This window comes from Poecilia mexicana, unplaced genomic scaffold (assembly GCF_051168715.1).
Source record: "Poecilia mexicana isolate PSO_F unplaced genomic scaffold, ASM5116871v1 scaffold_3, whole genome shotgun sequence".
Classification (NCBI taxonomy): Eukaryota; Metazoa; Chordata; class Actinopteri; order Cyprinodontiformes; family Poeciliidae; genus Poecilia; species Poecilia mexicana.
In genome coordinates this window covers 5,751,907-5,763,411 of record NW_028263372.1, presented here as the reverse complement: position 1 = coordinate 5,763,411, position 11,505 = coordinate 5,751,907, and the positions used below count along the sequence as shown (strand labels likewise).

General features: G+C 37.9%; 1 protein-coding gene across 3 annotated transcripts in view; it reads right to left on the bottom strand.

Moving 5' to 3' along the window:
* Window positions 1-7,803: 7,803 nt before the first annotated feature.
* Window positions 7,804-11,505, bottom strand: part of znf536 (zinc finger protein 536) — a 237,467-nt gene continuing 233,765 nt past the window's right edge. For all 3 annotated transcript variants that reach the window (XM_088004102.1, XM_088004103.1, XM_088004104.1), the window contains one exon: window positions 7,804-10,308. In XM_088004102.1, the coding sequence (XP_087860228.1) occupies window positions 10,154-10,308 (155 nt within the window). In that variant the 3' untranslated portion in view covers window positions 7,804-10,153. The remainder of the gene's footprint in view (window positions 10,309-11,505) is intronic.

Sequence of the window (11,505 nt, the reverse complement as noted above, 5' to 3'; positions counted from 1 at the left end):
ATCCATTAAAACACTTGTAAACATGAGCAAATCTCCTAGAGTAGACACTCACCAAATTAATAATAAAAAAAAAACAAACATTACTTCAAACCCTCATGCAGCCCGGAGGGATGTAATATATTTTTTTCAAGATTTCCTCAGATGAATTGAAGACTTTTCCCCACAGAAAGCCAAGTTGTCGATTGAAAATTGGCTTGAAATTTGGGGAATAGTGATTTGGTCGATTTCCCAACTTAACTAGAGAAAACCAACATGCAAACAACACCATGGGAGGCACTTAAGAAGAGCAGAGGCACTGTGGGGGGAGGCGGGCGGAGGGAAAGGAGCTCTTTCAGCATCAAAGCCAGCTAAAATGCCTCCACCAGGGACCAGGTCCCAAGTTAAATGCAGAAGTAGATTATTAATTGCTGCACCAGCAGGACCTGTTAATAAGAACCCAAAATAGCAGCCCGCATTCTCTCTGTTCTTCATCTTTATTCTGCCTTTACATTCTGCGCCTCTTTTTCTACTGCTGATCTTTTTTAATCCTCTGCTCAACTTGCCTCCTTTACCTGTTTTCTTCCACTAGCTTACAGTCACTTCATGCTGCTCACCCTATCCCCTCATATTCATTCATAACATCTTCTTTCTCCTACAAACTTACTAACTTGCTAAATCTGTAGCACAATATAACACATCCAAAAAGTATCTTCAAGATGGAATAATTGCATCTTGCTTGAAACTGAACTTGCCTAAAGGTTTGTCACCTTTAGGTAGCGGAGGATCCGGTCCAGACATGCCAGCATGTCGCGTTCGGGCGTAAACACACGTGTGAATGCATTCAGGACAGATCCAGGTCACATTGAGAGGAGCTCTGAGACACTCCTGTCAACATCCTGACTAAACTATGCTTAACTAAAACTAATGAAATAACAAAAACTGAAATTGGGAAAACATTTTTGTTAACGGATTAGTGGGGAAAAAACATAGCTAACTTGAACTATGTTGTGCTTTCATACATACTGAAATATAAAGTTAGTACGCTTTATTTTCAAGTTTATGAGTCTATTTATTAGTCTTTCAAACTGATGTTAAGTAGTTCTTTTTACATCAGCTGTTGGGAAATTATGGCACTCCGTTCTCCTTCTGGCTTCATTCACGCTAGTCCACAAAATGGTGACAGCAAAAGTTGAGCGGAAATACAAGAGTCAGTTATTCATAACTGAATATAGTTTTTGAAAATTGTATCATCTGTTCAGTATTCATTACCCAGTCGATGTACACATAATCACGATGCAGTAAATTGGTTACTTTTTAGGTGCAGCATTCAAAAGGGTCAGTGTATGAAAAAACTAAAACTACTACTATAACTGATAAAGACTAAACTAAAACTAAACACTATTTACCTAATAATAACGGTAACACTTTATTTGAAGGGGGGTGAATAAGACTGTCATGACACTGTCATAAACATGACATAACACCTGTCATGAACATGAATAAGCCTTCATGAATATTTATGACTGTTGTCATAAAGTGTCATTTGGTAAATTATGACACTTTTAATACAAAGTTGACATTATTCAAAATGTCTTTGTTATGACAACTTGACATTAACCAAGAAATCATTACTGCTTAAACTTTACCTTTAATAACATAAAGATACCTAATTTTTAAAGTGCAATCAATAATTCTTTTATAACAAATTTATATCAGTAATGATTTCCTGGTTAATGTCAAGTTGTCATAACAAAGACATTTTGAATAATGTCAACTTTGTATTAAAAGTGTCATAATTTACCGAATGACACTTTATGACAACAGTCATAAATATTCATGAAGGCTTATTCATGTTCATGACAGGTGTTATGTCATGTTTATGACAGTGTCATGACAGTCTTATTCACCCCCCTTCAAATAAAGTGTTACCATAATAACTAATAAAACCAGCAAGCACACTAAAAAGTACCTAAAGCTAACTGTATTAGACAAACAAAAAGTCACAACAAAATAAAACTAAACTAAAAACTTATCCATCCATCTTCTTCTGTTTATCTGAGAGGAAGCCACTTGTTCATCTCCTCTGGAGGAATCCCATGGTGAGAAACTTCGTCCCTCCAACGTCTCCTGGGTTTTCCTCTGAATCGCCTCTTGGTGGAACGTGCCTGGATCACCAAGGGCCGTTCAGGAGGCGTCCTAACCAGATGCCTGAGCCTCCTCACCTGGCTCCTCTCGACATGGAGAAGCAGTGGCTCTACTGAGTCCCCCCCTGGATGACTGAGCTTCTCACTCTGTGCCTAATGGAGAAACTAGATTGGAACCACTTGAACACATCTAAAGATTAAACTAAAGTTTACCAGAGGAATCTGTTTTATTTAAGAATGCATGGATGTAATATAATACACTTCCTGTGTGAGCAGTGCTGGATAAAAAGGTGTACAAATATACAGTAGTAATGGGGAAGGGTTGATGTGACACTGGTATAATAGATAATCCACATTTTATTTGACAGTCTCACGTTTTTGGTGTTGCACAAGTCACTGCTGGCTACCTCTCTAGCCTACAGCCATCAAGTTCATGTCCCATCTTTTGCTCCACATAACATCTTACTAGTTGGCAGGAGAGACCAGCAGATGTTCTAATAGAGCATCAGGTTGGCATCACAGCCAAGACAAAAGAAAACCTCATTTTATCAGTGAGTAATATTGATGATCACACAGGACAGACAGTCAAAAGGTTACCAGTTTGAATCTCTTGAATCTGCTGGAGTGTCTTCACGGTGGATCACCAGGGAACTTATTCACACTTCAGCAGATTATAATCACACATTTCATAGTATTTTTTATACATATATATTCTGTATAATATATCTTTCAAATACTTTCAAAATATCTTGAGTTTAGAAACAAGTTAGTTTGTGAAAACCTCATTTGGAACATCTCATACAGTTTCTTGCGTAAAGTGTGAGCTGCTGTTTCCTACTTTGGGCTGTTTTAAAGGTGTGTGTAACTTTTACTCCCACTTTTACTCTGTGCCGGTAGATATGTCTATGTCCTATTTACTTATAGGAACTGGCATTGTTAAGACTTCTGCAGAGGGTTTGTATAAATAGCAGCTTTGGGAGTTTAAGGAAGCTGGTTAGTACTGCTTCTGTCTCACTTCTTCAATCTTTCTTGACTCTGACAATGTTTAATAAGTATTATTTTACATCTTTTGCAAATGCTAATTAACATAAAAAGTTAACATAAGTTGAGTATGAGTCTCTTTCTTCTTACTGCAGTTCAATCTGGAAAGACTCAGACGGAGAAAAGGGAACAATTAAAAGATTTAATGACAGGAGTGAATAACAGTTCTTTGGCGCTCGGGCCCCGGCAGCTGATCTGAGCTGAGATTTGATGTGAACTCGATGAACATCCCGATAACTGATTAGGGATGCTCTCCCCCGGGGCCCGACACTGGTGGTGGTCAGGAAAGGGTTCCATCCTGGAGAACCGAAGGATGAGGGTGGAGATGGGGAGGTGGTGGGTTGAACGCAGCTGGGAAGCGTCTGACGGTTTGGGTGTGGATCCTTTTATGCAGAACCTGATTGCTGATTGAACGTGCAGGGTGAGGTCCAGGCTGAGGACGGGGATGAGCATGACGTCGATGGGTGAACGGAGGGGGCGGAGTCTTCCAGGTTGAACTTCTGCTATAGCTCCATATGACAGACTGCTGAGAAACAAGAAGTTCTCCAGAGTCTTATCAAACTTTTCTGAACTTAGCTTTATATCTATGGCAACATTAGGCCCAAATACATCTCTTTCATGGTTATCAGCTTGCAAACATGCTTAAAACATGATCATGTTTAGCCTTTTTTTGAGCTAAGATCCCACATACAGCCTTATCTACCACAAGGTTTAAATCCTTTTACAAACAAGCAGCAGCTAAAACGTTTCTGAAAGCTCTCCTGATAGCCTGTGAATGGCCCCCTTCTTAATCTCTCCTTTCTTTTTCATCCCCTGCTATCATTTCTTTACCTTTTGTCTTCCTTCTCTTCCCTCTTTCCTGATTTTTCTTTTCTTTTCATCTCCACTTTTCCGAGAGAAGGAAGCCTGTCTGTCCACTGCCAGTGAAATCACTCTATTCTTTTCGGAAGAGACTTTGGAGATTGCTGCTGATAAACCAGCAGAGAGAGAGAAGTATGGGGGTGCAGTGGGGGGTGGGGGGGGGTTGTGAGAGACTCCACCTTCCAAATAAGTTCCATTAATCACAAGCTAGAGTCTAATGTAACTAATATTTTACAATTAGAGGAGACAAGATGGAGCTGGGGGCCATTCATCTCCCTTACACCACATGATCATCGATTCATAAGAGCTGAGGAGGGAGAGGAAGAGGGGAGGTCATAGCACACCAGCCCTGAATATAACACGTACTCAGCATTGTGTGTACACTCACACACACACGCACACACAAACTTCTCAGCTCATGCTGACCTGCACACAGACACAAACCCACCCACAAACATGAGCACAAATAACCAGCAGTAAACAGAAAGACACTTGAGAATGAGGGGACAAGCTGCGACATTAGCATTTATTTGCTCTGTACACTAGCCTCTACTTAATATCCACTCTCAAACTGCAGTTTGGGTTTATTGGGTAGTTATATGATATTTTTTTTCAAGCAAAAAATATACAAATTAGACCTCTTCAAGTCCTGAAAGGAGTTGAGTCTTTTTGAAAAAAAAAAAAAAAAAAAAAAATAATAATAATAATAATAATAATAATATTTGAGAGGTTAAAGACTGCATCCAAACAAGAATAAGTGGATTTGGATAACAGATATTTGGATGGAAGCAGCTGATCTAATTATTACACAATCAGCTTCTGTTCATTCTGCTTTTCATCACAAAGAAACATTCCTTGTGCACTGTACTCAGAAGCTGCAGTTTGATTTTAATCATCTTCATTTTGGACCAAATTATTCTAAATAAAAATAAAGACTGACCAACCAGGAACAGTCTGTAAGACAACATCTAAGGAAATCCTTTACTTTGAGAATTAGTAGGATGAAAAGATTCAATAGCTAAAATCCCAGTATGTAAAAACAAAAAACAAACAAACAAAAAAAAAACTATATACAAAGAAAGAGTAATATTCAGTCTGCACAATGTGTAGAAGAAAGAAAAAAGAACCTTTTGGAATTCCCTTGTAATTGGCATTCTTCAAACAATTTTATGCATGCCTACAGGACAGCCTCGCCCGCAGATGAAACAGAGTGGTGTCATCTTATTGTGGTGGTACTTAAGATATGTTTGAAGCCTTCAAGTTCAGATGTTAAGTTAAACAGGCCTGTGTAATTTTCAGTTTTTGCTGTGCACATTAAGAGTGTGTGTTTCTGCAGTGCGACAAGCTTATGCTGAAAAATAGCACGGCTGCCTGGGCCCAAACAGCTGGTCTACTGTGCCCTCTAGTGGTCGTAATGGAAAGGCTGCACTCAAGGTTTCCCGATGCAAAACAAGGATGAGGAAATTAGAGGCAGAAAGCTGGAAGACAGGTTCATCTGCAGGTCACCATCTGCCCAGTGACCAATCCAACGCCAGCAGACAATGGTGCAACATGCACCATGCATACACAAGTATGTCTGGAGAGCAGAAGAATAAGAAGGGGAAGAAGAAAAAGGAGAGGTAGAAATAAAAGATAGAAGAAATATTAGACAAGTGAGGAATCTAATGAAGGACAGTTCAGCTCTGCTTGCTGAAAGTGACTGCTTCAACAGTTACGTGACTTAGCAAAAGTGGATTAAGACAACCATCTAAAACACACATGCACACACACCTACACACACACACGCACGCACATGTGTGTATGTATCTTGAATCTATTTTTGTCTTCTCCAGCCCCATGGATTAGCATGCATGTATATGTAAACTGGTCACGGAGTTACTTTCTCCAGATGTGAGCCTTACTGGAAACAATCCCACATGCTCACTTACAAACATCTGGCGCTTTGCAGGTGATCTGTTTTATAATTAGTTAGGCTTTGACCTGCAGAGCTTCACAGGAGTCCAGCAATGTTTGGGGTCAGGAGGTCACAGAAACATGAGAACAGATTACATTTAGATGCTGCAGCTCAGGTTACAGACAAAACAGGTGGACCCAGACACCATCCCTTAGCTCTGTCCTGTTGAATGGCACACATCTGGACCACCTGGCTAAACAGCAGGGTGTCATGATTATAATTACAATAATAATAATAATAATAATAATAATAATAATAATAATAATAATAATAATAATAATAATAATAATAATAATAATATATAATAATATATTATAATATAATAATAATAATAATAATAATAATAATAATAATAATAATAATGATGAAAATAATCATTATTATTATTATTATTATTATTATTATTATTATTATTATTATTATTATTATTAGAATAATAATAATAATTCTAATAATGATATTATTATTATAATTATGATATAATTATAATAATTCTAATAATAATAACAATTATTATTATGTTATTCTAATAATTATTATTATTATTATTATCAATTATAGTTATTAATATTATTATTCTAATAGTAATAATAATAATAATAATAATAATAATAATAATAATAATAATAATAATATTATTATTATTATTATTATTATTATTATTATTATTATTATTATTATTATTATTATATAATGGAAATAGAGTGGAACCCAACTCCCCCCACCCCCCGCCAAAAAAATGTGTATTTTCTGATTGCTGCTTTACATACAGAGTAAAAACCAGCCTGAAGGTTTAATATGTAGGACACAGTGACACCTAGCGGGATTCAGTCATACTGCTGTCATCTTGATATTCTCATTGATGTTTTGAACATTGAAGTAAAAGCCAGTGGGTGTGAGAAACAGTACAAAGTTTTGCTTTTTAATTATTATTCACATTACATAGAGGTTTAATGTGTACTGCTCATATTACACCTCTGGTTTCTGGACAGAAATTACCAGTTGCAAATCAAACACACAGTTTATGAAGTGAAAGTGTAGCAGAAGCTTTGATGCAGAATCAGCAAATTTACTTAATGGTATACTTGATGGTCTGGATTCACACAGTTTATGAGACTGAAGGACTGTGTGTCTAACCAGGTGATCAGCAACACAGGAGCTCCACAGGGCACTGAACTCTCACCATTCATTTTCACTTCTAACTTCCAGCACAAGTCTGACTTCTGTCGTCTACAGAAACACTCATATCACTCTGTAGTTGTTGGGTGTATCAGAGATGGAAGAGATGGACAAGAGGCTGAGGGCAGAGATCTGGTGGACTGTTTTGTGTCATGGTGTGGGAACACTCATCTCATCCTGAATGTTAACAAAACAAAGGAGGTTGTTGTAGATTTCAGGAGGAATATGGTTAGATCAAACCCTATTCCCATCATGGGAGAAGAAGTGAAGGTTGTTGAGAATATAAATACCTCAGTGTTCATCTGGACAAACAGACTAGACTTTAGATGCAACAATGAAACCATCTATAAGAAGGGACAGAGCAGACTGGACTTCTGGAGAAAGCTGAGATCCTTCAAGGTTTGCAGCAAGATGCTGCAGATCTTCTACCAGTCTGTTGTTGAGAGTTTCATCTCTTCTGCCGTCTTCTGTCGGGGCAGCAGCATCAGAGCGAGGGACCTAAAAAGGCTCAACAGCCTGATAAAGAAGGCTGGTTCTGCTCTGGAGACGACTGTGGAACCTCTGGAGATGCAAAGAAAAAGAATGTCTCTGATACAGCATTTATAGGCTAAATCAAAAAGACCAGTCAGTCTACCACTCTGACACTTTTTTTTTAGTTTGAATACATTTTATTTTTATTATAAGTACAGTTCAGTAGTTACAAAACAAAGCATCTGCCATAAGGATACAGCAAAACATAGAGTGTTCAGCTCACAAGACAGGATTTGTACATCATATGTGGAATGGAATGATCGTTTTAGCTGGTTCAGAGAAGGAGAGAGCCCAAGCTCCACTCTCACTGTGAATCTCTCATCTTTACTCAGAAAACAGAGATAAGGTCAAAAGTCAAAACTGTTGGTCAGTGATTTCATCATCCAACTGGTTTGCTTTGACCCCACTTCCAAACCCCAAAAAGGATAGCTTCTCACTTTTCAATGTCTCACCTTTGTTATCATTTAGATTTAGAATATCCTCTTCTATAAAATTGAAAGTATGGTTTATTGTGGTCTGCAGAAATCATTTCAATGTAGCTGCAAAGAAAACATTGGCAGGGCAAAAATCTTCTCAGGCTGGTATCCAAGTTCAGAAAGTCACCCGGGAGAAAGCAGTAACAGGTCTATGCTGTAGGTCAGAAAGGGATTAGCATACAAAAAAAAAAAAAAAAAAATCTGAGGAACCATTTTTAAAAGTCACATACAGTATAGATGTTGATCAAACTAAAAAAAAAAAAAAAAAGTATTATATTTGGACTATACATACCGCATTAGACTATTTTTTCTCTGAGTTTTTTTTTTTCCTCTGGGTTCACAAAAAAATGACAAACATTTCACAATGCCAAGGGACACACAAACACACGCTCATTTTAGTTAATTAGCTAGTTTTGTACTGTATAGGTTGGATTTATAATACTATCACAGTGCAAAATACTTCTGAGAATCCAAACAAATGAAAGAAATCAGAAAGGATAAGTCCCTCTATGCATTATGGATCTGTATATATGGGGGCACAGGAGACGATTGTCATCTTTTTCCTCTTTTTTCTCATTTTTTTCTCTCTTTTTTGATCAGTAAATGGACAAGGCATTAATGTACAGTACATATAAAAGTTCAAAATAAAGTCAACCCTACATCCTACAGTCTAGCACAGTTACATAGCTTTGAAGTAGCAATAACAGATGACTTGTAATCTAAGGCTATACACATTGTCTTTTTCCAGTTTTATGCTATTTTTTTCTCATCTTAAAGTAAATACATCAAACCATTTTCAGTAGTCAGTAACACTGTGCAACAATGATTGGTGGCAGTATTATACAAACATCTGCAACACTACAGTCCTCCAGGTTAGACATGAGAGATGAAGCAAAAGGGATGTAGGGGTTCAAAGAAAGAAAACTGTTCTTGCTCTTTTCGTTTTTTTGATTCTTTTTTTTTTTAATTCTTCCGTTTCGAACTTGAGAAGAACGGCGGCCGTGTGATTCTACGGCCAATAAACTATCGACACTCCTCTACTTTCCCTCATGGCAAACATTTTAAATGTCGACTTTGTCGCGCTGCTGTATATCTTTCTATTTACATCAAGCACCAGAGCTGCATTGAAAAAAATAAAGAAAACAATTGAAAAGAACAGGTTCTGTAGTGGGATGAAGGCCTGGTTATGGAGGGTGTTGAATTTATAGCAGTTTGAACGTTCCATCTTCGCAATCCTTACTAACACCGCCATCATCAAAAGCCAACCAGTCATACCTTCAGAACCATGTTGAAAAAAAGGACCATGTCTGTAGTTAGCCATGTTCAGCGTGAATGATGTGACATAAACAGGGAATCATGACAGCTGAAAGGAGAGGCGCGAGGCGCTAGTTTGACAGGAATGTGCTTGGTCTCAGTCAACAGTCTGCTAAAGTTTAGTTTCTATTCAGCAGTAGAATACATTCTACCAAGTACAACAGGATAATCTTCACTTTACAGGAAAAGGAAACAGATTTCATTAAGTTTTTAATACTTCAGTCCTAGTTACAAAAGATTTTTTCTAGCTCCAGGAATGTGTCGGTAATGTCAGAGCTAGTTTACAGGAAGTCATCTTCAGACAGGTAGTTTCATCCAAAGAAAAGAAAGAAGACCTGAAGGAAAACAGAAGCAATGCGTATAGGACAACAAAGACAAGATGCATTCAGACCACAGGAAACACAAAGGAAGGTTGCCATCATCTTGATAAGTGTGCGAGGATGCTTGCAAAAGTCATTAGGTCCAACTCGCAAATTCAAACACCGTCTTAGACGTCCCATTGAACAGTTCTCTCTTTCCATTCCCTCTGACGGTAGTTTTTTTTTTTTAAATCATCTTAAATAAAGTCTCTGTTATAGTGTTTTCCTTCATTTAACCTTCATCCTCCTTCACCTCATCGTCACCTTCATCGTCATCATTGTGGTCGTCGCTGAGCCTTGCTCTGGTGGAAGTTGTTAGTCTTTGTTTCCAGCATGGGCGTCCAGCCCCTTAGGCTCACCCAGGTTATGGTTGTTAGGGTGGCTAAGATCGTTGTTAAGCTGGTTGGGCTCGAGGGTCAATGCGGGGTCATGGGTCATGGGCTGGTCCTCCTCTCCTAGCCACAGATGTGCTGCAGCCAATGAGAGAACAAGAGGCAGATTAGCACTGTGAGCATGTGAACACTAACACATTCAAACTCTTCAGCATTGAATCTTGTGGTTACATTTGTGAATGTCAGTTTTCGCAGTCAACGTAAAGTTTTAAACATGAGTTTTAAATGTCACCTGCTGAAGATTAATCTGTAGACTACTAATCAACAACAGTTGACACTGAAAATTGAAACTGGACCAAGATTAAAGGGGAAGTTCACCGTCCCATAACAACTCTGCTCTTAAAAACATCAAAGTTGTTCATTTAAACACATGTTTAGGAATCTTTGAACCATTGTCTCATTGGAACTGCGTGATTATTTACACAGAAGCTTATGATTACTGACACAGGAAGTGAAGGTTGGAGGTAGTGCAGCACCAATAACCTTCCTGTATCAAACAAACCTGTGAGCAGAAACACCATCAATTTTCTGTTGGTGCACTGCTTCTGTTACTGAATAAATAATCAACTTCTCTGTAAATAACTGTACAAAGCAGAACTGATAATGATAGTTTAAAGCAGTGGTGCCCAAAGTGGGTCCTGGAGGGCCGGCATCCTGCATGTTTCTCTCTGATGGTAGTAACAACCTCTATGGAGCATGTCAGTGTTCTTCTTAGACCTTCCAATAAGCCATCATTTGATCCAGGTGCGTTAAACCAGGGAGAGAACTAAAGCATGCAGGATGCCGGCCCTCCAGGGCCCACTTTGGGCACCACTGGTTTAAAGGTTCATAACATAGTTTTGAAAAGACTACTTGTTCGAGCCACCAGTGCCAACTAATCTCAATGTCCACATTGAGATTGTCTAATGAATACAGTTTAAGAAGGATCTATTACAAGGATGGTAATAATATTTAAAAAAACAACAAAACATTTAATAATGTCTTTCTGTTCTGAGTTTTTTTCTGTCTGGCACAACTGTAGTGAGAAGATGTTTTTATTTTATCTTAGTGTTTTAAAATGTAGATGTCTGCTGTATTTTCCTTGGAAAAGTAACAAGTTTTGTTGGCTAATCTGCAAAAGTAGTAAACTATTAATGATGTATCAGTGCCTTTCTTTGACTGAGGTTTCATTTTTCTCCACACAAAAATCTGTGAAGAAGTTCAAATGTCAGTAAAATGACCTGCTTTGAAATAGTTTAGTCCGTGTCTTCTAAGTTACATAATCAGTTAATGATC